The following is a 27,302-nucleotide window of genomic DNA, read 5'->3' on the forward strand; positions in this document are numbered from 1 at the left end:
AGGCTGCAGTCATCTGAAGGCAGTAGAGTTGATAGTGCAGCACAGGAATACTTTGCAATCACTCCACAATCTGGAAAAGACAAGAGCAGGAAAACCACCTTTAGATGTTGGCAAACAGTAGGGCTAGGGTTAGTAGTACTCTCAAGGTGTTATCTATACCATTTTCTGACTACACTTTGATAAGGTCGGCCATCAGTTTGAGTACAGATTATATACACTGCTTGAACCGATAATTTCCCTTCAGAAATGATAATGCAGATTGATTGATTGATTGATTGATTGGTTTGGCTGATTGGTTGACTGATTGATTTATTGATTGCATCTGCTGATTGCTTGCTAAACTTGCTTGCACCAATAATTTCCCAGATACAATAAAGATGAACGATTGATTGTCCCCCACCCAGTAACGCGAAGTAGGGGGACTTCAGATTGACCTCTGTACAATTCATTTTTCCCATTGCCAAGTACATTTTGCTTTGTACGCACATAAAAAAAAAATGCTGAGTGTCTCAGTAAAAGTATAGTCTGTTCTGCTCAGGAGGCCACCTACTTTCTAAATCCACAGAGGTCAGAGCTTGATGTGTTTACTAGCTCTTTTGGTGGCTATTCTTAGACCCGGTAGAATGCTTTGAGCAGATCCACTATGGTGCAGTAACACTATACAGACAGCAGAGGGAGGCATAGAATGAACAGTAGATTATCATGCCATTTTATTGCATGGTCTGTTTTCAATGTTTTTTTGTTTTTTTTTACATTATCGCTTCTTTTCTGTTGATTGGTTGATTGAATGATCGATCGATTGATGCTCACCATGGTGTTCACCACTTTGGTGACTTGTTCCCGGGTGCGAACCTTCAGCTTGTTGACCTGAGTCTCAGCCACATCTGCTCTCTCCTCAGCGTCGTCCAGCTCGTTCTGGATCTTCCTGTACTTGGTTATGTTGCAGCTCACCTGCTCCTCCTAGTGGCAAGAAAGGGAAATAACGATGTCAGTGTTTGTTAGGTACAATATGAAAGTGCAATTTACTCTATGATTAGGATTAAGCCATGTCCAGACCTCCCCATAGTGTCCTCACTCCAACCCCAACCCTGACCCTGGAGTAGTGTCCTTACTCCAACCCTGACCCTGGAGTAGTGTCCTTATTCCAACCCTGACCCTGGAGTAGTGTCCTTATTCCAACCCTGACCCTGGAGGAGTGTCCTTATTCCAACCCTGACCCTGGAGGAGTGTCCTTATTCCAACCCTGACCCTGGAGTAGTGTCCTTACTCCAACCCTGACCCTGGAGTAGAGCCCTTATTCCAACCCTGACCCTGGAGTAGTGTCCTTATTCCAACCCTGACCCTGGAGGAGTGTCCTTATTCCAACCCTGACCCTGGAGTAGTGTCCTTACTCCAACCCTGACCCTGGAGTAGTGTCCTTACTCCAGCCCTGACCCTGGAGTAGTGTCCTTACTCCAACCCTGACCCTGGAGTAGTGTCCTTACTCCAACCCTGACCCTGGAGTAGTGTCCTTACTCCAGCCCTGACCCTGGAGTAGTGTCCTTACTCCAACTCCAACCCCAACCCTGGCTCACCGCCTCCTCAGCCTGCCTCTTGTAGCTCTTCACTTTGGTCTGAAGCTTGTCAACCAGCTCCTGCATCCTCAGAAGATTCTTCTTGTCCTCCTCACTCTGCAGACAGACAGACAGACAGACAGACAGACAGACAGACAGACAGACAGACAGACAGACAGACAGTAGGATAGACAGACATACAGATAGACAGACAGACAGGTACAGACAGACAGACAGACAGTAGGATAGACAGACATACAGATAGACAGACAGACAGGTACAGACAGACAAGCAGGTAGACAAGGGACAGACAGACAGACAGACAGACAGACAGACAGACAGACAGACAGACAGACAGACGGAGGATAGACAGACAGGTGAGAACAGGGTTAGGGCCCTGATTATGGATGAAATTCTCAAGTGGGAGTTCTGACTAGAGAGGTTCTCTACCTGGTAAGAGAGTTCTGACAAGAGAGGTTCTACCTGGTAAGAGAGTTCTGACTAGAGAGGTTCTCTACCTGGTAAGAGAGTTCTGACAAGAGAGGTTCTACCTGGTAAGAGAGTTCTGACTACAGAGGTTCTAGAGAGGTTCTCAGTTCTCACCTGGTAAAAGAGCTCTGAATATGATGTTCTAAGTTCTACCTGGTAAGAGAGTTCTGACTAGAGAGGTTCTAGAGCGGTTCTATGTTCTGTACCTGGTAAGATATTTCTGACTTGAGAGGTTCTAGGTTCTCACCTGGTAAGATAGTTCTGACTAGGATTTTCTAGGTTCTACCTGGTAAGAGAGTTCTGAATAGGATGTTCTAGATTCTACCTGGTAAGAGTGTTCTGACTAGGATGTTCTAGGTTCTCACCTGGTAAGAGTGTTCTGACTAGGATGTTCTAGGTTCTCACCTAGTAAGAGAGTTCTGACTAGGATGTTCTAGATTCTCACCTGGTAAGAGAAGTCTGACTAGGATGTTCTAGGTTCTACCTGGTAAGAGAGTTTTGACTAGGATGTTCTAGGTTCTCACCTGGTAAGAGAGTTCTGACTAGAGAGGTTCTAGAGACGTTCTAGAGAGGTCCTACCTGGTAAGAGAGCTCTTTGACCCTCCTTTCGTATCTGCGAACACCCTTTTGGAACTCCTCGCTCTTCTTCTGTTCACACACGAGCTCCATCTCCAGCTCTCTGACCTGAGTCAGAGGTCAGAGGTTACACGAAGAAACACCTCTGTGGCCCCAACACAGTTGAGCCTGTATTCCGAAACGTAGGGCTCATCCCTACGTCCTACACCCTATGAAGTCACTTCCCTTCATAGAGAAAACTCTGAAGGGCCATAGGGAGTATACTGTAGGGTTTCAAATAACACTTATTTGGAATGCCCTTCTAAGTCATTTTTCATGGCCGTCGCATGTGTGTCAACGCAGACTGTTGTCAGGGCAACATTGACACCGACCACTGATCATTGACTTATTTTGATAAACTGACCACATACTGGGTTAACCCTAACCCATGGTTACTTTCTGTTCTAAAAAACTATTAAAACATAACTATTAACAGTCGTGAGAGCCAAAAATTACAACAGCTTTTAGCCTGCTTCAAAATGCAGTCAACTTCCTGTGTTGTCATCATTTGATGTCACAAAGAATTGTGGGAGCATCGCTTATTCACTTCGAAAATGACCGTTATGAAGGGCCCTTTGAAAGGGCGACTTTTACACACTTTGGATTGGAATGCCCTTCAATATGGCGGCAGTTGGTACGGCCCAGATTACGTTCACTTCGAAGTGAAGAGCCCTACGTTCTGGAATAGAGCCTGAGAATGTAGTAGTGCAGCTGTAGTTACCCTCCTCCTCCATCAGGCTCCTCCACAGCCCAGAGGACAGGAAACACTTACCCTAACTTCCAGTTTCTGGATCTGCTTCTTGCCTCCTTTAAGGGCGATCTGTTCAGCCTCATCCAGACGGTGCTGCAGATCTTTGACGGTGGTCTCCATGTTCCTCTTCATCCTCTCCAGGTGAGCGCTGGTGTCCTGCTCCTTCTTCAGCTCCTCAGCCATCATGGCTGCCTGCACAGTAGAGGAGAGGGCAGGGTGTTGGGTATGTGTGTGTGTGTGTGTGTATGTGTGTGTGTGTGTGTGTGTGTGTGTGTGTGTCTGTGTCTTTAGTTCACAGACAAGTATATTAGTAAAAGGCCCATAGTGTAAATAAGTCATTTTCGTTACTGTGTATTGATCCTGGATAGTATTGATTGTTAAACCATGGATCCTTTCTTGTGTCTTTGTGCCACTGGGGAACTATATGTGACCAAATGATGGCCAAATATGTGATCAAATGATGTCCCATGCATTGAAATCTGCAAATATTTGAAGAAGATATGCTTCTGTGAATGTCAGTACACCTGATATCACTAAGCAGAGAAAAAGGGCTTCAAAGATACAAAGCTGTTCACACTTCTCACAGGACATGGATTTTGACAACAAAATAGGACTATTTAGTGATCCTAAAACTGTTGTTTGTTATATTGAGTGCATTCTTCGCAACTTCAATTTTCATAATATGAAAAAAAAGAAAAACTGAAAAAAAGAAAAAAAGAAAGAAAAAAAAAGAAAGAAACATATTTCGCCCTCTAGCGTATTTTGAGGACTGCAGACATCAGGACCAAACCTTCAGTAGCGTTTACATGTGTGTGTGTGTGTTTTTAACGTAGCTGACAGTGAACTAGGTGAGCGCTCACGTCTGTGATGGCCTTCTTGGCTTTCTCCTCAGCGTTGCGACACTCCTGCCCAGTCTCGTCCACCTCTCCAGACAGCGTAGACAGGTCAACCTCCAGTTTCTTCTTGTGGTTCACCAAGCCTGTATTCTGTATGAACGGGAAACTGATCACAACTAGAAACCCTAACGTAACCCCGTTCCTGTTGATATCACTCAGTCACCAAGTCATTCTACCTGGGTTTCAATTAACTAACCAATTAACTCCAGTTAATTGACAAAAGACAAAACCTACAGTACCGTAGTCCACCTGGACACCAGTCTCAGCGTACCTGGGAATGCAACAGGTTGATTCTCTCAGAGGCCTCCAGGAGCTCGTGTTCGGCCATCTTGCGGGCGCGGTCGGTCTGCTCCAGCATAACCCGTAGCTCGTCCACCTCGGCGGCCAGCAGCGTGCTGCGTCGCTCCGTCAGCCCGCACTGCTCCGTCAGGTCCTCGTTCTGGTGCAGCCGCTCGGAGAGCTCCAGCTGCAGCTCCTGGAGGTCACAGTGAGGTCACGGTCAGTCGATTGTTTCGTGCCATGTTACCGTACCCTGTACCGCTCGCTCTGTCTGGGAAAGTCGCTTTTAAGTGTCGACTGGCCTTGATCTGGGCCTGCAGGTGGCGCTGTAGCCTCAGAGACTCCGCAGCCTGGCGGTTGGCGTGGCTGAGCTGCACCTCCATCTCGTTCAGATCTCCCTCCATCTTCTTCTTGAGTCTTACCGCCTCGCTGCGCGACCTCACCTCGGACTCCAGGCTCGTCTGCATGGACTCCAGGGACCGCTGGTGGCTGCGCCTGACCAGAGGAAACCCAGGGTCCGGAGAAAGACGGAAAAAAATCCAGGAGGTTAGGGACAGAGGAATGAACTTAATGTTGATGTTTATGTCCCAGGACTGTATGTATGAGTGTCTGTTCAAGTACTGTTTGTGTTCAGTGTATTGCTAGCGTCACAGGAAGAGTGTCCATGCAAATGGACAATAAATTACATAGTACCGTATTGTATAAGGTTAGGGTTAGAGGGATGAACACGTTAGGCGGGTTGATAGAGTTGGACCTGAGCCCAAAAATGTTAACTGTCATTGCTGTAACACTGTGAACATTCTACAGCTGGTACAGTAGCTGCTGTTCTTACCGAAGATTCTCGATCTCTTCATCCTTCTCTGCTATCTTCCTGTCTATATCACTCTTGATCTGGCTCAGCTCCAGTTGGACACGCAGTGTCTTGCTCTCCTCATGTTCAAGCGTACCCTGGAACAAAGCATTATGGGAGACGTTTATGTTCCTGCTTGATGGTATCCATCCATGAGATTATTAACCAGCGTAAGATGTTGGGGTTTTGGACTAGTCTCACCTCAGCCTCTTCCAGAGCTGCCTTGATTTCAGTCTTTTCCACATCCAGAACTTTCCTCATCCTCTCTAGCTCGTATATGGTCTTCCCACCCTGGCCAATCTGCTCAGTGAGGTCAGCTATCTCCTCTGTGGATCACATTCAGAAACACTGACATCACTCATAGGGGATCACATTCAGAAACACTGACATCACTCATAGGGGATCACATTCAGAAACACTGACATCACTCATAGAGGATCACATTCAGAAACACTGACATCACTCATAGAGGATCACATTCAGAAACACTGACATCACTCATAGGGGATCACATTCAGAAACACTGACATCACTCATAGAGGATCACATTCAGAAACACTGACATCACTCATAGAGGATCACATTCAGAAACACTGACATCACTCATAGAGGATCACATTCAGAAACACTGACATCACTCATAGAGGATCACATTCAGAAACACTGACATCACTCATAGAGGATCACATTCAGAAACACTGACATCACTCATAGGGGATCACATTCAGAAACACTGACATCACTCATAGGGGATCACATTCAGAAACACTGACATCACTCATAGGGGATCACATTCAGAAACACTGACATCACTCATAGAGGATCACATTTAGAGGCAATGAAACTGTTTTAGAATCTGTCAATCTCTATCTGTCCATGTTCTGTAGTGGTGTTTTGGCCGGTGGTACCTTGCAGGTTCTTATTCTCCCGTTTAAGTGTCTCTAAGTGGTCGAGAGCTTCCTCGAAGCTATTCTTCAGCTTGAAGAGCTCCGTGCTCAGGCTACGAGACTCTCTCTGGGACCCCTCCAACTCAGACTGGCCCTCGTCAAACTTCTGCCTCCAGTCAGACAGCACCTGCAACATCCAGAAACCCTTAACCTCCCTGGATCGTCGTTGGTTACTCCATTCCAGATAGATTTTGCTACAAATTTTTGTTATTTGGACAACTAGCAAAACATTGGACCAATTTATGATGTTGTAAATAATCAAAATCAGTCGGCTGATGGCTAACTTTATCAAAGTTTCTCTGTTTCTTGTCCAAGGCGAGGGCTGCAGCATTGGAGCGCTCCAACTCCAGCATCAGGTCTTCAATCTCCGTCTGCAGGCGGAGCTTGGTCTTCTCCAGGGAGGAGCACTTGGCGTGAGACGTCTCCACCGCCTCCTCCGTCGTCTGCAGACGCAACGTCAGCTTCTTCCTGCAAGGTCAATGCACTGGTCAACAGCTGGCCGAGAGTACAGCTACTAACTGAGTACTCATTAGAATACAGCTACTAACCCTAACCACAATGTAGCACTCGTTAGCTAGAACAGAGCCACTAACTCTAACTGCCATCTACAGTAGTACTGGTTAGTATACAGCTAGTAAGCATAACGGCTGCTTAGAATAGAATGTGGTTTAGAATAGAATAGTATGTCAGGAGTATTGTAGTAATATGGTTGTAGTATGGCTGCATGGCAGTAATAGTAATAGTAGTAGTGTAGTAGTGCATGTGGTAGTACTGAAGCATACTTGGCCTCCTCCAGCTCCTCAGTCCTCTGGATGGCATCAGTCTCATACTTGGTTCTCCACTGGGCCACCTCACTGTTGGCCTTGGACAGGGCGCGCTGCAGCTCTGCTTTGGCCTCCTGCTCCTCCTCAAACTGCTCCCTCAGAAGGCTGCAGTCATGACGGGAGGCCTGGACAGCGTGGGCCAGAGCGTTCCTCGCCTGGGTCACGCCAAACGCAGAAACGTACAGCTTACCACCTTGTTTACGGGGTCGGGTTTGGGGTTGTGGTGAGGATCAGTGTTCAGTAAGGTTAGGTTATCCTGCGGTGTGTGTGGAGAGGGAGGACGGACCTTGTTCTCCTCCTCCAGCTGTTTCTTCAGCTCCTCGGTGTTCTGGGTGAAGGTCACCTTGGTGCGATGGAGCTGACTGATGAGGGTCTCCCTCTCCTCCAGCCTTCGGTTATACTCAGCTATACACCGACAGACAGACAGACAGACAGGCAGACAGACAGACAGACAGACAGACAGACAGACAGACAGACAGACAGACAGGCAGACAGACAGACAGACAGACAGGCAGACAGACAGACAGACAGGCAGACAGACAGACAGACAGACAGGCAAGCAGACAGACAGGCAGACAGACAGACAGAGAGAGAGAAAGAGAGAGAGAGAGAGAGAGACAGACGGACGGACAGACAGAGAGAGAGAGAGACAGACAGACAGACAGACAGACAGAGAGAGACAGACAGACAGACAGACAGACAGACAGACAGACAGACAGACAGACAGACAGACAGACAGACAGACAGAGAAATGTGTGAATGCTAGGCAAACAAAATCGATGGACATGTTGGCTTGTATTTATAGCTATAGGTGCAAACGAGCCACGGGTTATTATGTGTTCCACTCCTACCACTTTCTGTAATTGCTCGGGCTTTCTGCGTGCTGACATCAGCCAGCTGTCTCTGCAGCTCCTCTGCTTTCGCTCTGGACTCATTCATCTGGTCCTCATACACACGACACATCTTCTCTGTAGTGGCCTGGGAACACAACACTACATTACTGAACACAATTACCTCCACATACATGTACCACCATAGATGATCGTATACATTACCTCTGCAAACATTATCACATCCAGAACCACCACATATCCGCATTACCTCATACATTACCATCACACAATGTTTCCATAATTCCCCAATTCCACATAGTCCAATCACATACATTACCACCGCATATATTACATTTGCATATATAATTACCACCATATAGGCTACATCATCACATACAGTAGACTACCTCCACAAACATTACCTCACGCTATCTCATACATTACCACTGTACACATCACCTCCACACACTATACATTACTGTACCACCACATACAGTACATAGCCTTGTGCACTCCCCTTAATCCTCCCTCCTCACCCTTGGCCCTCCTCCTCCTCCCCTCCCTCCTCACCTTGGCTTTAGACACCTGCTCCAGGTTGGAGGCCAGGTCTTCAGCCTCCAGCCTGAACTCGGACTTCTCCTTCTCCAGCCTCTGCCTGACCCTCTGCAGGGTGTCCAGCTGCTCGCCGAGCTCCGCCATGCTGTCGGCGTGCTTCTTCCTGAGGACGGCGGCCGTGGCCTCGTGGTGCAGCGACGCCTCCTCCAGGTCGCGACGCATCTTCAGGAAGTCCGCCTCCCTCTTTTTGTTGATGGCGATCTGGGCCGCCGAGGCTCCGCCCGCCTCCTCCAGGCGCTCGCTCAGCTCCTCCAGCTCCCTGGACACCTCCCCCCGCTGGCGCTCCGCCTTGTTGCGCCACGCACGCTCCGCCTCCATCTCCTCCTCCAGCTCCTCGATACGCGTCTAAAGACCAGAAGGTCAGGTCAGCAGAGGACTGGACCCCAGGTGGCAGTTGGGAATATGATAATTTTTTTATTTATTTTTTTATATCGGGGAAATCAAAGGACAAACCTGCAGTTCTTTGATCCTCTTCTGCAGTTGAATCGCAAGGTTTTGCTCGTCTTCCATCTTGGAATTGACCTGCGTCATCTCAAAGTCTTTTCTGTAGAGGAGGAGATGGTTTCTGTGTTACGGATAGTATGGAACAGTGACAAGGTATGTCGTTATTGTAGCAATAGGATAATAATAGAGAGAGTTTATCAGTGGTGACCAACTTCTTCAGTTTCTCCTCCAGCTGCTGCTTGTCGTTCTGCAGGTCCATGACCGATTCCATGGAGAGCTTCAGGTCTCCCTCCAGCTTGCGTTTGCCTCGTTCCAAATCCAGACGAAGCCTCTTCTCTTGCTCCAGGGAGCCCTCCAACTGTGTGTGTGGAGCGGGTTTGGAATTGTATTCAGAGGATGAGTTCACTATTTTGGACTTAGGCCTATTCTCAGTCTGTCCTACATGAACCTGACATGTAGAGACTGGAATTCCCCTGATCACCTCGGTATTGAGCTAGCCACAGTATACAGTAGTTGTAGACTACTACAGGCGCTCACTCGGCTACAATAGAAGTGAACGGGGCCAGTGAGACAGCCCTTGCCCTGTCTACAATGTAGTGCAGAAGTGAACGTGAAGTTTACTGCAAAATAGTTTCAAATGGAACTTTTGTTTCAACATTCGGTTTGTGATAGCTACATTTCACTACATGTCACTACATTAGCTACATTGTGATAGCTGCTGAGACTGGTAAGATTACACCCTGTGCTTTCCGTCTCGGAAAAGCACTTTATCATACTTTTTCTGTTGAATGTTGAATTCCAGGGCGTGCCTGCAGAGCAACTGTCGCTACAGTAGCAAAATACTGAGACGATCAGATCAGAGAAATTCTATTCTCTACGTGTCAGGTTCAAGACAGACTGAGAATAGATTCTTAAGTCCAAAATAGTGAACTTATCCTTTAACTAAAAGGCGTTGAGCTTATTCATGTGGGCCCCTCGCCCCCCCAGGCCCCAGCCCTCCCTCCTCCCCTGGCTCACGTCGTCAGCGTGCTGCTCCAGCCGGGCCTTGGCCTTGGCCAGAGTGTTGACCTTCTCCTCCTGGGCCTGCAGGTCTGACAGGGCCTGCTGGTGCGCCGTCTGGAGCGCCGCCTTCTCCCTGCTCAGCGACAGGATGGACTCGTCCAGCACGGCCATCTCAACGGTCAGGTTCTTCACCTGGGAGAGACAGAGGCTGTTCTCTATACAGTACTGGACGCTGCAGTATGTGAGTGATAACGTACGTCCAGACCGTCATTCTGGACAAATAAGATTCCCGACAGAGAGTTTGGAGCCCTGGGGCGAATCCACCGGTCATACGTTATCCCACTTATTACACAGCTACTTGCCAACGACATTAATACACAGAGACAAAATATTGATTATAAGAGCCTATTTTATGTTTATTTTGTAGCTTCAGCTACAAAATATCATCCCCCAGCAACGCTGCTGCTTGGCTCCTAGCAACAGTGCAATATTGTATGTGGCCTATACATTTTACTTGTTATGCTGTAATTAAATTGCACGTTTCCATTAATTGTGAAATTTGACAGGCTACATGGTACATTGGGGACGTGGAAGTCTGTGTTTCTGGGTCTAATCTGGGCCTCTCGATATACACCGAAAGCACAGATAACTTAGTAGCCAGCTTCATACACGCTTAGAAGTTTAAGTGTTGCAGTGTAGTAGTAATGCTACACATTTTCTTTCGCCAGAAAATTAGCTTAACGTTAGCTAGATAACCACGGTTGAACAGTGTTGCCCTAGCGGCAGTCAACATTGCCCATAACATCGGTCGGTTGTTGAGAAATAGTTCACCTTTAGATTGTATTGATTGTCCAATCACAAGAGCGCTGTGTACACTATAACACTACAGTACCAAGGCAGGAAGTAGTGGGGATGGATTCACCTTGTTCTCCGTGGCATGTCTCTCCTTCTCCACCTTGGCCAGGGTGATCTCCAGGTCATCCATATCCTTTTTCAGCTCTGCACATTCATCCTCCAGCTGTCGTTTCTTGGCCAGCAGGCTGGCGCTCATCTCCTCTTCGTCCTCCAGCCTCTCTCCCACCTCCTTCACCCGCGCCTCCAGATGCAGCTTGGCCTTGATCAGAAGGTCACAGCGGTCCTCTGCGTCTGCCAGGTTATCCTGCTCCTGGATGCATAACACACGAAACAAGCTGACTTCCTGTTCCTGTCCAGCTGACTTCCTGTCTTAATCTCTTGGACTCCAAGTCCCTGCCTTCCTTTCTGACTCTTATCCAACTCCTATCTGATTGCAATCTTCTATCTGACACCACTCACTGCCTGAAGCTGCAGAGCCAGGTCATTCTTCTCCTGGACCAGGGACACCTGTCTCTCCTCCATCTCCTTGCGCTTGGCCTCAGACTTGTCGAAGGCCTCCTTCAGCTTGGCAAACTCCTCCTTCAGGGCGGCCAGCTCCTTCTCCGCGGTGGCGCTCCTCAGGAGAGGCCTGAGCTTGAAGAACAGCATCATCCACGGCCAGTTCTTCACGGCGTAGAACGCCCGGATGTTCCACTGGATCACCATCAAAGCCTCCCTGCGCGCACACAGGAGGAACCCAGCTAGCAGGCAATGTTCCCACAACATCGGTGAACATTCCCAACACATTCTGCTAATGTTTTCACCTTCTTGGAACATTTTTAGGACAAATGATTGCTAGCTGGGAAGACACTCAACACTACGCAGATTACAGACGAACGGCGGACCGCTTCCTCACTTCTCCTCCATCATCTTGCGTCGCTCCATCATCATGAGCTTCCCTCGGCAGAAGGCCTGCAGGACGGTGAGAATCTTGGACAGACGCTCGTCCCTCATGTCCTCCAGAAGACCCAGGAGTCCCGCTTTGAAAAACACCTGAAGGAGGGGAAGGAGAACAGGGAATTAGTCAGGGGGGTGGGGTGGGGGGTGTGACAGGGAGAGGGTGAGCAGGGGGGATAGAGTCTTTTCAGTCGCTGCTCCCAAGCTGTGAACGACCTATCCCTGCACATTCGACAGGCTTCATCACTGTCCATTTTTAAAACTAGTCTTAAAACCCATTTTTATTCCTTAGCTTTCAACTTGGCATGAGACTTTGCTCCTGTTTTAATTGCCCTACGGTCTTGTATTGTTTTTTCTTGTTTCACTGCTTGTAACTGTTTGCATTTATGTATTCATGATTATTCATGTGCAGCACTTTATTGCAGCCGTGGTTGTTTTTAAAGCGCTCTATAAATAAAGTTGAGTTGAGTTGAGTTGAACAGATTGGAGTTGTAAAACTATATCATGGCTCACCTTAGAAGTGCCAAACTTGTACTGGCTGTGGTCAATATCCAGAGAGCCCAGCAGCTTCTCCACAGCCTTCCTGCTGTCCACAAATGAGTCCTCGGGAATGGCCAACGGGTTCAGGATACGATACCTGCCCAGGACACACAGCAGCTCAGACGTCCGCAAAACAACGCAGTGGAAATGTGCCAACAAATCCCTCTGTGTGTGTGTGTGTATGTATGTGTGTGTGTGTGTGTGGGGGGGGGGGGGGAGAGGACGTTACAAGTCACTAGTAAAACTCACCGTTGTTTAAACTCTGAATAGAAAATGCGGTTTGGGAATCCCTTCCTGCAGATGCGAATGCCCTCCAGGACCCCGTTGCACCTCAGTTGGTGAAGCACCAGGAATGGGTCCATGTACCCTGAGTCAGAGAGACAGGGGGTCAGGGGTCAGTGTCGGGGTCAGGGTCGGGGTCAGGGTCAGGCCAAGGTAAGTGTCAGGCGTAGATCTCACCTGCAGTCTTACTCTCATTGGGGATGATACAACGCACAAAGTGAGGTTGTGTGCTGCGCAAGTTGGCCATCAGTCTATTCAGATTCTCCTGCAAACAGAAAGAGCAGACAGATAAACAGATTAAAATAAAGTGAGGAGCACTGGGATATGTAGTCCCTAAATAAAGTAAGGATCACTGGGATATGTAGTTCCTAAATAAAGTAAGGATCACTGGGATATGTAGTTCCTAAATAAAGTAAGGATCAGTGGGATGTGTAGATCCTAAAATCAAGCCTCATTGGCAGGGAGACAAAAATACAGTCTCTACAGAGAAAAAGACAGCTGAGGGTGAATAAGTGAATGTCCATATCATATTACGTAGCCAGATAGACTAGCAAACAATTAACCCCAAGAAAACCTTTTACGCTTCTGTGTTGACCACCATTTAGAGATGTGTATAGAGAGGGGATATAGCACAGACTTGGAGTGATGTTCATGAGTTCAGGTACCTAAACATCACTACAAGTCTTAACCACGTCCCTCTCAACTCAGCCAGACCACACCTCAAGTCTCGCCTCAGTTTCAGGTCAAGTAAGTTCAGAAAATCTTCAACAAGAACAGTGGAGGGATCTTCTGCTCTCCACCGGTCTCTCCCAGCCACCCACCTTGTGGAGCTGGGACACTGTCTGGAACGAAGCTCCTTTCTTCCTCCGCTCTTTGGCTCCTGTCTTTGGATCAGCCGCTGGATGGACGGTACAGAAGAGAAACCCTCGATCGTTAGATCGCGAGCCAGACGAGGCGAATTCCGGCCGGACGCGTCTGTGCGTTTCGCAACCCAGTTTAGCGATAACACCATTGAGTTTAGGGTTAAGGAAGACCCTTACCCCCTAACCCTAACCCTAACCCTAACCCTAACCCTAACCCTACACCTGACCCTAACCCTAACCTTAACCCTAAACTCTATGGTGTTCTTGCTAAACAAAAACAAAAAAGTTGCAAAAAGTAATCTCTATGTCTGGTATTCAGACGCAGAAATTTAGTTGAAGGAAGTTGGTGAAAAATTGGGCGGATATCCTGTCAAAATTCCGTAGAGAGTAGTAGACAGTCCAGACTCTCTCCCGTAGAGAGTCTGGCTCCGAGACTACTCGATCATCATCTGTTATGGTCCATATCTACAGCTTACGGGAGGCAATGATCGTCTGTGCTTGGCAAAATGCGTGTTGATTTGTGAGTGGCTAACTGGGTGTGTCTGCTCTACCCGTCATGTGACTATGACAGGAAGTGGCTACCTGCATCTGAGCTGATGAAGGTCTCAAACAGGGATGCCAACAGTTTGTTGGAGGACTTCTGGAAGCAGGTCACCACCGACTCATTTAAGGGATCTCTGTTCTTGTCCAGCCAGCCACTGATGTTGTAAGGAACCTGGAGAACACAGGATCTATTAAAGTTGTATGTTCAAACAGAAACATACTTCCAAGTAAGCCTATGATACATCACAATAAGGAAGAGATGTTTCATACAGTAGTGAACTTTGCCTTTATATCAAGCAGTAGAAACACAAAGAATACGCTCCACACACACACACACACACACACACACACACACACACACACACACACACACACACACACACACGCACACAAGTTATGGGCACCGAAAACATATTCTCCACACACACACACACACACACACACACACACACACACACACACACACACACACACACGAGTTATGGGCACAGAAAACATATTCTCCTCCAAATGCAGTGGCTGCCAATAATGGAGGAGATTGAGTAATATTTAGCAGTCTGCTTTGCTTCATACTTGGCCAACGCCATAATCCTCAGGCCTCTGACTACTAACCCATGGACATGGACCAGGCTGCTAAAACGCACACATGCACACGCACACACACACACACACACACACACACACACACACACACACACACACACACACACACACACACACACACACACACACAGGCCTACTGTTCTCTCTACCACACACTCCACACACATGGTTCTGATGGTAAGACTTACCACTCCAGCATAGTGCACCAGCTCAAAGTGGGTCTCGTACTTGCGTTTCTTGTCCGCCGCCGTTGGCCGCGGCTTGAGGAAGTTAGGGGATTTTCCTACATGGTTGTCATACAGTTTGGTCTTGAAGCTGAGGTCTGTGGCCTTCGGGAACATGCACTCTTCCTCCATGATGGACATGATGCCTAGGGGCTACAGGAAATAGATAAGTCACACACATGACGCACATGCACACAAACACGGTAAAGACACTCACATCACACACGCACGCAATAACACACATACATCCCATTCTGTACTCTCAACCCTGTATGTTTCTTCCATGGATGTATTGGTTTCTTCTTACACACACCTTTTCTATGAGATCTATGCAGGCCTGGAGGTCCAGACCAAAGTCTATGAAGGTCCACTCAATGCCTTCTCTCTTGTACTCCTCCTGCTCCAGGATGAACATGTGGTGGTTGAAAAACTGCTGCAGCTTCTCGTTGGTGAAGTTGATGCACAGCTGCTCAAAGTTGTTGAACTATAGTAGAAGAATGGAGACAGAGTTAGAGAGAGACAGAGTTAGAGAGAGACAGAAATAGAGAGATAGTTTAGAGGAGAGAAAAGTTAATTAGCAAACATATTTTTATGAGGGCCAGCCTGGGGTTGAAGTGATGTTGATCACCCCCACCCCCAAGTATTTGTATTAGTTTTTATACAAAATACAATTGGAAATACAGTTTGATATACCTTAACAAAATCTCTTCCCACTAGTAACGCTACCCTATTGCGTCATTACAAATTTACAATCTGACATATCAAAACATAAGTTCAATGGTAAGTAGAACACCCGATGATTTATAAACACAAAGAACACAAGAAAAGGAAAAACGAAAAGGGTACAACATTCTGACATATGCTATGCTTGTGTTATTTTATTTATTTTTTTATTTTTTTATTTTTTTATTTGTTGTTGTTTGTTGTTGTTTGTTCTTTTTACTTGTTACCCTGGCCTGAGCAACAGTGCAGGGCGAGAGGTAATGCTGGTGTTCGTTTCAAGATTCAGATTGAACATTCAAGATCCGTTTATTATCCGTTAAGTATATGGTTCACACATACTAGGACGTGTGACTGGGGTAATGGCACATGCTGATGAAGATGGCACGGCGCAGGACAGGACAGGCCAGTGCAATACACAAACAGTGCAAACACAAAATAAAATAGAACCAATAAAAAGAAAGGCGCAAATGCAAATTACGTGCTTTATACAGAATGGAGTGTGGGGAGTGTATATACAGTACAGTGTGTGCGCAGAGTGCAGTGTGATGGTTGAGCGATGTTTTATGTACTGTATACAATGTGTGTGCCATTCAGATACAGTATGTGGAACAATCAGGGGTTGTGTGCAAGGGGGGCAGGGGGTATAGAGTCAGTGGCGGGGTGCATTGTGGGGGGACACGAATCTTGTTAATGAGTCTGATGGCCGTGGGAAACAAGCTGTTTTTATGGCACGTAGAACCGTCCCAATAGACCAGAGTGGTTTAAAGGGGAGTGGGTTAAAGGGACCGTGACCGAGATGGGAGGGGGGATCGGCCGCAATCTTATTGGCCGGTTTTAGGGTTGTGGAGGCGTGCAGGTCCTGTAGGGGTGGCAGTTAACAGCCAATCACCCTCTCAGTAGAGCGGATGATGTGTCAGTCTGGCCTTGCCTGTGCCTTGTCTGTGGCGGCGGAAAACCAGATGGTGACGGAGGAGGTGAGGATGGACTCAATGATGGAGGCAGGGGCGGACTGGGGGAATAATTCAGGTCGGGCAACGTAGCCCCAGTCGGCTCACTGAACGAGCTTTCCGATTTGTTGGGGGGGGGGGGGGGGGGGGGTTGGGGGGGGGCAATTCCGATTGTCGTGCTCGTGTGGGCATCCAAGCCGGCCCACACCGGCCCACTTGAGGACCGGCCCGTCAGGATTCGTCCCGAACGTCCCGATGGCCAGTCCGCCATTGGATGGAGGTATAGAAGAGTACCATCATTGCTTTTGGCATGTTGAATTTCTTCAGCTGCCTCAGGAAGTTTATCCTCTGCTGTGCTTTTTTGGTGAGAGAGCTGATGTTGAGCTCTCACTTGAGGTCCTGGGAGATGGTGGTGCCCAGGAAGTGGAAGGAGTCAACAGTGACCACTGGGGTGTCATTCAGAGTGGAGGGGAGGCGGGCTGGTTTCTTTCTAAAGTCTACAACCATCTCCACTGTCTTGAAAGCATTGAGCTCCAGGTTGTTTTGATCGCACCAGGACAGCAGGACAGCAGCTGGTCGATCTCCCATGAGATGCCGAAGAACAAGGCGCTTAAAAACGTTCATTGTTACAGAGGTGCTTGGTTTGTTGGTTGGTTGGTCATTCTTTTTTTACCTCAGCCTAGGACGATGTCCAAAGGAGGAGGTTATGTTTTTGGTGCCGTGGGTTTGTTTGTTAGTTAGTTAGTTAGTTAGTTTGTTTGTTTATTAGTCAGCAGGATTATGCAAAAACAACCAAACTGATTTTCATGAAACTCGGTGGAGGGGTAGCTAGCTACCTAGCTATTTTGTGGGTATTAGGACTGAAAAATAATTACCTACACCCCAGCGACAGCACAGGGTGATAGGTAATGTTTTTGGTGGTGTGTGTTGGTTCATTCGTCGGTTGGTTGGTTCTTTAGCAGGATTACGCTTTTTTTTTTTTTGATTTTAATGAAACTTGGTGGAGGGGTATAATGTTTCATGGCCCAACTCAGAACCCATTACAGGCCCAACTCAGAACCCATTACATTACATTACATTACCCATTACATTACATTACAAATTACATTTTGGAGCAGATCCGAATCACTGGTGGATCCACAAATTAAAACTTAGAGCGAAGCCAGCACCCCGTGTGGGGGGCACTAGAGACACGGGGTTTGGACTGGGGTATGTGGGAGGAGAGCCCTGCACTGAAACTGTCCCCCGCTGGCTGTGACCCGAGGGGGGCGCCACAGAGCCGTCTAAACATGGCCACCCATTCACCTCCATTCAATGGGGGGGATTGAAATGGCCATACTGTATCTCAACGTGGGAAGGCCACAGAGACATGGGGTTTGGACTGGCATAAAGCTCTCGACCTTACAAATGCAGAAATACCACACGTGTCCTGCTCACACACACGTGCACATGTACAGAGCCACGGAACCCATTCATGGGCGGAGGTCTGTGCTCTCTAAGCACCATTTCTTGTTTCTCATAGCTAACTAAATTACTGTCGGTCCTATCTAGCTAGCTAGCTAAACTGAGATACATCAAAGAGCAGAGCTGGAGACCCCTGCTCGACCAACCCCCGCATTTGTCAAATCTTAAGTATTGGTACCCTAATGTCACTGCACATGCTGACAACATGCATCATGGGTGGCGGTTCTATGCTCTCTGAGTGCAATTCTAGTGTTGTGTTTATTTTTTCTTATTCTATTCTCTATGTATGCTAACTGACAGTATACATTTCAACATGTGTGTTTGATAGCCTATGTCTTTTGGGGGACCCCAGGAAGAGTAGTGGTCACCTTGGCAGCAAATAATGGAGATTCAAATAAACAATAAACTTTACCTCGAAGATCTCAAAGCCTGCGATGTCCAGCACTCCGATGAAGAACTGGCGTGGTAAGGCTGTGTATAGCGTCTTGTTAATCCTCCCAACCAGCCACTTGAACATGCGGTCATAAGTTGCTTTGGCCAGAGCTCCTACTGAGTAGTTCACCTACACAAAGAAACACAAACCTTAACTTCACTTATCTTCCCCATGCTCTTCAATACCATGGGTCTGTACTTAACACTTTGCTACTAAGATACTCAAACAGCTCACCTGTTCAACAGTCTGGCCCTTAACAATGTACTCATTCCCCACTTTCACCCGAGGGTGCAAGAGGCCCTTAAGGAGGTCAGCTGAGTTGATGCCCATCAGGTACGAAGCTTTGTCTGCACCTGGAGATACAGAACACAGCACTAACTACAGTACAGAACACAGGCGAGAGAACAGAGCACTGAGAACAAACTACAGAACACAGACGAGAGAACAGAGCACTGAGAACCGACTACAGAACACAGGCGAGAGAACAGAGCACTGAGAACCGACTACAGAACACAGACGAGAGAACATAGCACTGAGAACAAACTACAGAACACAGACGAGAGAACAGAGCACTGAGAACCGACTACAAAACACAGGCGAGTGCGGAGAGCAGAGTAGGGAACAGACGAGAGAACATGGACAGTAAGACACAGACTGGAGATGATCTATTTAAGTGAGATGAGTCAGACGAGCCTCACTCTCAGTGCCGTCGGCCTCTGCCTGTTCCTCCCTCTGCCTCTTCTTGAACTTCATGTTGCCAAAGTGCATGATGGCGCCCACAATCTTATAACAGCCGTACTTCTCCTCTGGAATGAAGCCCAGGGTGTCCATAGCATGCTGGGAAGGGGCAGAGGAGCAGACAGCCAACAAACATTTTCCAGGAGCTTGCTCAATCATCTCGTCGAGAGAGAGGTCAGGGAAGAATTTCTTACAGCTCACTTTTCTGGCTCCTGGGTGAACTGTTTTTTTGTGTGCTTCCCTCTGGAATATGTAGGGGTAGGACCTATGCCCACCCCCCTCATCGCTCTCTGTAAAGCGCATTGGGCCGCCTCTGTGTATGACATGCGCTTTACAAATAAAGTTTGATTTGATTTGATTTGATTTGACAGAGAGAGGCAGTGAAACAGAATAAAAAGGAAATAGTAATAAAATCAGACATTTTCCAGGTCTAGGGGAAGAAGGTGGGGGTAATATTGGGACAGTGTGTCATAGTTATTGTGTAATATTGCATGAGCGTACATCAGTAGCCATCAGCTCTTCTCCATCGTTCATCTTCTCCACGGTGGTGACGCCCTGGCTGCAGAAATGGTAGTCGAAGGGGTTGGTGGTTATCAGCAGCATGTCTGGAGAGTCAGAAAAGATCAACACATAACCAGTATTAGGACATTGTCAATATCTATACGTTATCATTTTCTCGGTAGCAATATCTATATGTTGCCAATATCTACACATATATTATTTACAGTGTTTGAGAATACGTATTTTCATGTGGCCTTTGTGTTTTTACAACATGTTGGACAATTGGACAAACACTACTCTAACATCTCCACACTGTCACCATGTAGAAATTATATTGTCTCCTATTCCTCCAGCCCCCCATCCCTGCAGCCCCCCAGGCCTCTACTCCCAGCTCCGTAGTCTTGCAATGCTACCAGCCCCCGAGCCCCCCACTCCCCCAACCCCCATCCTTGCAGCCCCCCACCCACCATCCCCCCATACCAGCAGCTCCCCAGCCCCCAACCTCCCATCCCTACAATCCCCCACCCCCCAACCTCCCACCCCTGCAACCCCCCACCCCCCAACCTCCCATCCCTACAGCCCCCCACCCCCAACCTCCCATCCCTACAACCCCCCACCCCCCAACCTCCCATCCCTGCAACCCCCCATCCCTGCAACCCCCCACCCCCCAACCTCCCATCCCTACAGCCCCCCACCCCCCAACCTCCCATCCCTACAGCCCCCCACCCCCAACCTCCCATCCCTACAATCCCCCACCCCCCAACCTCCCATCCCTACAGCCCCCCACCCCCAACCTCCCATCCCTACAATCCCCCACCCCCCAACCTCCCATCCCTGCAACCCCCCACCCCCAACCTCCCATCCCTACAATCCCCCACCCCCCAACCTCCCATCCCTACAGCCCCCCACCCCCCAACCTCCCATCCGTGCATCCCCCCACCCCCAACCCCCCATCTGTGCATCCCCCCACCCCCAACCTCCCATCCCCACAGCCCCCCACCCCCCAACCTCCCATCCCTACAGCCCCCCAACCTCCCACCCCCCAACCCCCCATCCCTGCAGCCCCCCAACCTCCCATCCCCCCACCCCCCACCCCCCAACCTCCCATCCCTGCAGCCCCCCCCCAGCCCTCTGTACCCTGCAGCTCTGGTTTGTGGTGAGACAGTATCTGGTAGTAGATGTGGTAGCTCCTCTCCCCAGGCTGCTGGAACACGACTCTAGACTTCTCCAGAAGGTCTGTAGACAGGATGGTGAGTGAGCGAGGAAGATGGGAGAGAAAGGTGTGTGGGTGTAATAGAGAGGAGACAGGATGGGGGAGGAGAAAAGAGAGAGAGGATTTTTGTCTTGGCTTGGACACTCATAGCTGAGTATAAAAGTTCTACCAACATTTACATTACATTACAGTCATTTAGCAGATGGTTTCATCCAAAGCGACTAACAATAATTGCATTTAACGTAGGAAAAGCCAATGTACTACTACTTGGCAGAACTCACAAGTGCATCTCCTTTCTAAAACAAGTGACTAAGAGCATAATCTGGTGCTGAAGGAAAAGTTCAAGAATAGCAATCAACATATGATGTTATGAGGCTTACAGATATCAATATCAGCTGACGCCAATTTCCCTGTTGGACCGAAATGGATCCTAATGAACTTTCCCTGTGAGGGGGGGGGGGGGGCAGAGAGGATGGGGGGGGGGCAGAGAGGAGGGGGGGTGGGGGGCAGAGAGGAGGTGTTAGAAGCACACACAGAACCCCACATGATACAAGGGCAAGATGTTGCTAGGTCTGCTGTGCCTAGACCTGAACTAGGTCTGATTTAAATCTGGTCTAGTTTTGGTGAAGGTCATGTCTAGGTCTGGTTTAAATCTAGTCTAGTTCTGGTGAAGGTCATGTTTAAGTCTGGTGAAGGTCATGTCTAGGTCTGGTGAAGGTCATGTTTAGGTCTGGTGAAGGTCATGTCTAGGTCTGGTGAAGGTCATGTCTAGGGCTAGTGAAGGCCATGTTTAAGTCTGGTGAAGGTCATGTCTAGGGCTAGTGAAGGTCATATTTAAGTCTGGTGAAGGTCATGTCTAGGGCTAGTGAAGATCATTTCTAGGTCTGGGTAAGTCTGATCTAGGTCTGGTGAAGGTCAAAACTAGGGCTAGTGAAGGTCATTTCTAGGTCTGGTTTAAGTCTGATCTTGGTCTAGTGAACATCATGTCTAAGTCTGGTGAAGGTCATGTCTAGGTCTGGTGAACGTCATGTCTAGGTCTGGTGAAGGTCATGTCTAGGGCTAGTGAAGATCATTTCTAGGCCTGGATGAAGTCTGTAGGTCTGTAGGCCTGTAGGTCTGGTGAACGTCATGTCTAGGTCTGGCGAAGGTCATGTCTAGGTCTGGATTAAGTTTGGTCTACTGGAGGTCTGGTCTGGTCTGTCTAGGTCTGGTCTGGTCTGTCTAGGTCTGGTCTGTCTAGGTCTGGTCTGGTCTGTCTAGGTCTGGTCTGTCTAGGTCTGGTCTGTCTAGGTCTGGTCTGGTCTGTCTAGGTCTGGTCTGTCTAGGTCTGGTCTGTCTAGGTCTGGTCTGTCTAGGTCTGGTCTGTCTAGGTCTGGTCTGGTCTGTCTAGGTCTGGTCTGGTCTGTCTAGGTCTGGTCTGGTCTGTCTAGGGCTGGTCTGTCTAGGTCTGGTCTGTCTAGGTCTGGTTTGTCTAGGTCTGGTCTGGTCTGTCTAGGTCTGGTCTGTCTAGGTCTGGTCTGTCTAGGTCTGGTTTGTCTAGGTCTGGTCTGTCTAGGTCTGGTCTGGTCTGTCTAGGTCTGGTCTGGTCTGGTCTGTCTAGGTCTGGTCTGGTCTGTCTAGGTCTGGTCTGGTCTGTCTAGGTCTGGTCTGGTCTGTCTAGGTCTGGTCTGGTCTGTCTAGGTCTGGTCTGGTCTGGTCTGTCTAGGTCTGGTCTGGTCTGTCTAGGTTTGGTTTGTCTAGGTCTGGTCTGTCTAGGTCTGGTCTGGTCTGTCTAGGTCTGGTCTGTCTAGGTCTGGTCTGTCTAGGTCTGGTCTGGTCTGGTCTGTCTAGGTCTGGTCTGGTCTGTCTAGGTCTGGTCTGGTCTGGTCTGTCTAGGTCTGGTCTGGTCTGGTCTGTCTAGGTCTGGTCTGGTCTGTCTAGGTCTGGTCTGGTCTGTCTAGATCTGGTTTAGGTCTGGTCTGTCTAGGTCTGGTCTGGTCTGTCTAGGTCTGGTCTGGTCTGTCTAGGTCTGGTCTGTCTAGGTCTTGTCTGTCTAGGTCTGGTCTGTCTAGGTCTGGTTTCTCTAGGTCAGTTAGTGATGCTTACAAAGCGGGAAGAGTTATCATTCCTCAGTGTCTTGGCGTTGCCAAAGGCCTCCATTGCTGGGTTGGCCTCGATGACCTGGTCCTCTAGCGTCCCCTGGTGGAAGAAGAGTCATGTCAACATGACCATCTGACAACATGACAGTCTTCCTGACAACACAACTGTCTCTCTGATAAAAAGATGAGACAACTGTGTCTCTGATAACACGTTTGTCTCCCTGACAACAGGTTTGTGTCCCTGACAACAATGCCATGTGTTAGAGGATGGACTTCCACAGAGGACGGAATGTTGTGAAGGAGTAGGCAGATTAAGGGAGGATCACAAAAATGACTTAATCCGAGAGACAAAATCAAAATGGGTTTCAGGAAAAGGAGGTTGGGAGGAGTAGCGAGAAGGAGGGGGATAAAAAGATGTTAAAGAAGAATAAAGTTGGGAGGAGTAAAGGGAAGAGGGGGCTAAAAATGGATGATGAAGAGACACTAAAAAGGGCTGCAGAATCAGGAGGCATCAAATTCACACCTGCGATACGTAACACTAGTTATCTTACTGAGAATACTGTCAAGTTAGTTATCTAGTTATCTCACTGATCATACTGTCAAGTTAGTTATATAGTTATCTCACAGTGAATACTTTCAAGTTAGTTATCTAGGTATGTCACAGTGAATACTTTCAAGTTAGTTATCTAGTTATGTCACAGTGAATACTTTCAAGTTAGTTATCTAGTTGTCTCACAGAGAATACGTTCAAGTTAGTTATCTAGTTATGTCACAGTGAATACTTTCAAGTTAGTTATCTAGGTATGTCACAGTGAATACTTTCAAGTTAGTTATCTAGTTGTCTCACAGAGAATACTTTCAAGTTAGTTATCTAGTTATGTCACAGTGAATACTTTCAAGTTAGTTATCTAGTTGTCTCACAGAGAATACTTTCAAGTTAGTTATCTAGTTATCCTACTGAGAATACACTGAGAATACTCTCAAGTTAGTCATCTAGTTATGTCACAGTGAATACACTGAGAATACTGTCAAGTTAGTTATCTAGTTATCTTACTGAGAATACTGTCAAGTTAGTTATCTAGTTATCTCACAGAGAATACTGTCAAGTTAGTTATCTACTGTATTTATCTCACTGAGAATACTGTCAAGAAAAGAAACAAGGGTCAAAATCAAAAATGAGAAAAAGGGGAGTTGAGACGTGTGAAGTTTCTGTCTTACTCCTTTCTTCATAGCTTCTCCAATGGCCGCCACTATGGCAAAATACTGAATGACACATTTGGTGTTGACGGTTTTGCCAGCACCGGATTCTCCGCTGGGATTGGTAGACAAAGATATGATGTAGAGAGGTAGAAAACGTCATTATGGAAAGAGAGGTTCCACATTATGACAAATCTGTCAAAAATGAAGAGTCCATACTTGGATCACAGGTTTTCATTTATAGCAACATACTTTATTCTTCCACAAATTAATTAACCCAAAGGCCTTGTCAATATGGTGGCAGTGTTGGACTAGAGTGGGATTCAAATGGGTTTGGAATATCACTGGAATAGAATTGGAATAGTACTAGCATATCACTGGAATAGTACAAGTAGTCTCATCAAAAGAATTGGAATAGAACTAGAATAAAAGTGGAATAAAATGAGAGAAAAACTCGACTTACGTGATCAGCATGGACTGATTCTCTCGATCTGTGAAAAAAAGAGATGTCCAAGAGATCACACTATCAATCTAAAAATGTGTACTGAGGGCCAAAGTGAGGACGAGTATTAAGGCTAGAGGGGGACCGTGTGAGTGGAGAGGGACAGAGTTACCGGAGACTTACTGCGTAGCATGTCATTGTAGGCGTTGTCAGCTATGGCGTAGACATGTGGCGGAGTCTCAGTGCGCCTCTTGCCTTTGTAGGCAGAGACCACTGCTGTTGAATACACCGGAAGCCACTTATACGGGTTCAATGCCACGCAGAACAATCCAGAGTAGGTCTGCCAACACAAGAGCAGCACACCGGTCACACAGAGCAGCCAAGAGCACGTCTGTAAAGACCAGAGGTGTGTAGACATGATCTATGGTCCATTACAGAACCCTGGTCTCCACGGTCCGTCTGGAACTGGGACTCACATAGATCATCCACATGTTGTAGCGCCTGCTCATGTTAAAAAGAACCGAGGCTTCATTGAGGTTGGTCAGCATGGCCATGTCCTCCATCATGTCAAACTTGGAAGGGTTCATTGGCTGGATGTCATCCTCCTTCACTGTCAGGATCTGACAGACAGACAGACAGACAGGCAGACAGACAGACAGACAGACAGACAGACAGACAGACAGAGACAGGAAGATCAGCAGGTTTGTTGAAATATTTAAAATAATATGAAGTATTGTTCTCATTATGTGTACCAGCATGCTGTTAACCCATCAAACAGCTAAGTAACCTATTGACCAGCTAACTAACCTATTGATCAGCTAATTAACCTATTGATCAACTATAGTAACAAAAGAATTGATCAGCTAACTAACCTATTGATCAGCGAACTAAAACATTGAACAGCTAATCTATTGATCAGCTAACAGAAATCCCCGAACAGCTGACCTATCGATCAGTGAACTAAAGCATCGATCAGTGAACTAAAGCATTGATCAGCTAGCCTAGTGATCAGCTTACAGAAACCCCCGGACAGCTGACCTATCGATCAGTGAACTAAAGCATTGATCAACTAGCCTATTGATCAGCTAACCGAAACATTGAACAGCTGACTGACCCTTCCATCCTTGGTCTCCACAGTGGCTGTGTCCCCCTCGATCTCTTTAACCTCCACTTCAATGTAGGCCTCCTTCTCATCCGGGATCCACACTCGCTTCACACCTGAGAGACACAACAGGTGATCGATCATATGTCACAGATAACCGATAACTCATCAATATACCACAGCCTACATGTCATACGAATACACATCCCAATCTAAGGTAACTCGTTCTGCGCTATTGAGTAGGAAACTTCCTGAACGTGAAGTTCCTTTTTGATTTAAATCCAGTTTGATTTGCGCTACATTGAATCGTTTCCACATAAAGAGTCTCCTAAAAGCTGTGAGGGGAGGTCCAGGTGGCGCTACCGTCAAACGCCAGGGTCCGCGCCGCCAGATGCTCCAGGTTGGTGAGGCGGAGAAACGACGCAGCGTCTCCGAACTCTCTCATCTCCAGGAAGCGAGACATGATGGTAGCCGGGAGATCAAACCAACAGCAACGCAACTGCAACCAGACCACAAACACGCTCACAGCCTGGACAAGACCTGACCTCAACCACTTAGACACGCTCACAGCCTGGACAAGACCTGACCTCAACCACTTAGACACTCACAACATGAATATGTCACACTCACAGACTGAATACAACCACTAACACACATTCACAGATCGAATACAACCACTAACACACACTCACAACATGAATATGTTACACTCACAGACTGAATACAACCACAAACACACATTCACAGATCGAATACAACCACTAACACACACTCACAGATTGAATACAACCACTAACACACATTCACAGATTGAATACAACCACTAACACACATTCACAGATTGAATACAACCACTAAGACACACTCACAAACCGAATACAGCCACTAATACACACCCACAGACCAAATACAACCACTAAGACACATTCACAGATTGAATACAACCACTAACACACATTCACAGACTGAATACAGCCACTAAGACAAACTCAACACCGAATACAGCAACAAAGACAAACGCACGGTCATGCCATGATATGTCAGCTTCATACATTAATGTAATCTAATTGATAGTGAGCTAAGCTTACAAGTTTAGGTAGTCATGGTAGCGTAAGGTGAGGGTTCAGGTAGTGACGGTGTTTGAAGGGTTAGGGGTTAGGTAGCGATGGTGTCGGTGGGGTTAAGGTTTAGGTAATGATGTTGTTGAAGGGTTAGGTTTAGCGAGCAGACATGCACCAGTGTACTGACCTGCTAGGGCACTGTAGGGTTGGCGGGGCTGCACCCATATGGTTTATATCCTCCCTCCCAAGGTCATGGCCACCAGTAGGAGGGAGAGACATCCCCCTTGTGATCACTTCCGCTGCAGCTGATTGGCTGAGACTGAGTGCACAGTCCTGGTTTGGACAGTCCTGTAGAGGGTTCGTCACAAAAGGCAATCATGCTGGTAATCTCCGCCCAAAGCGGCAGTAATCCTCCACTAGTTATTTTAGAAACGCCATTGTCTCACATAACATTACATC

General features: G+C 47.6%; 1 protein-coding gene across 1 annotated transcript; it reads right to left on the reverse strand.

Moving 5' to 3' along the window:
• Window positions 1–26,245, reverse strand: LOC311315238 (myosin-7-like; the record flags this gene model as incomplete). The annotated part of the gene is made up of 42 exons (XM_084445854.1): window positions 1–70; window positions 811–960; window positions 1,575–1,670; window positions 2,622–2,726; window positions 3,430–3,600; window positions 4,269–4,394; window positions 4,576–4,779; window positions 4,886–5,078; window positions 5,416–5,531; window positions 5,635–5,759; window positions 6,342–6,507; window positions 6,665–6,848; window positions 7,163–7,359; window positions 7,491–7,609; window positions 8,056–8,182; window positions 8,608–8,997; window positions 9,106–9,196; window positions 9,309–9,454; window positions 10,114–10,290; window positions 11,021–11,263; window positions 11,413–11,668; window positions 11,849–11,985; window positions 12,403–12,526; window positions 12,679–12,796; window positions 12,889–12,976; window positions 13,533–13,609; window positions 14,157–14,289; window positions 14,909–15,097; window positions 15,258–15,428; window positions 18,491–18,640; window positions 18,746–18,864; window positions 19,210–19,348; window positions 19,751–19,854; window positions 20,888–20,986; window positions 21,344–21,407; window positions 23,049–23,141; window positions 24,260–24,353; window positions 24,702–24,729; window positions 24,864–25,020; window positions 25,157–25,300; window positions 25,795–25,898; window positions 26,146–26,245. The coding sequence occupies 42 exons, from the start codon at window positions 26,243–26,245 to the stop codon at window positions 59–61; spliced, it is 5,826 nt and encodes a 1,941-aa protein (XP_084301980.1). The 3' UTR covers window positions 1–58.
• Window positions 26,246–27,302: the final 1,057 nt, after the last annotated feature.

Source organism: Borostomias antarcticus (assembly GCF_949987555.1).
Source record: "Borostomias antarcticus genome assembly, chromosome: 11".
NCBI lineage: Eukaryota > Metazoa > Chordata > Actinopteri > Stomiiformes > Stomiidae > Borostomias > Borostomias antarcticus.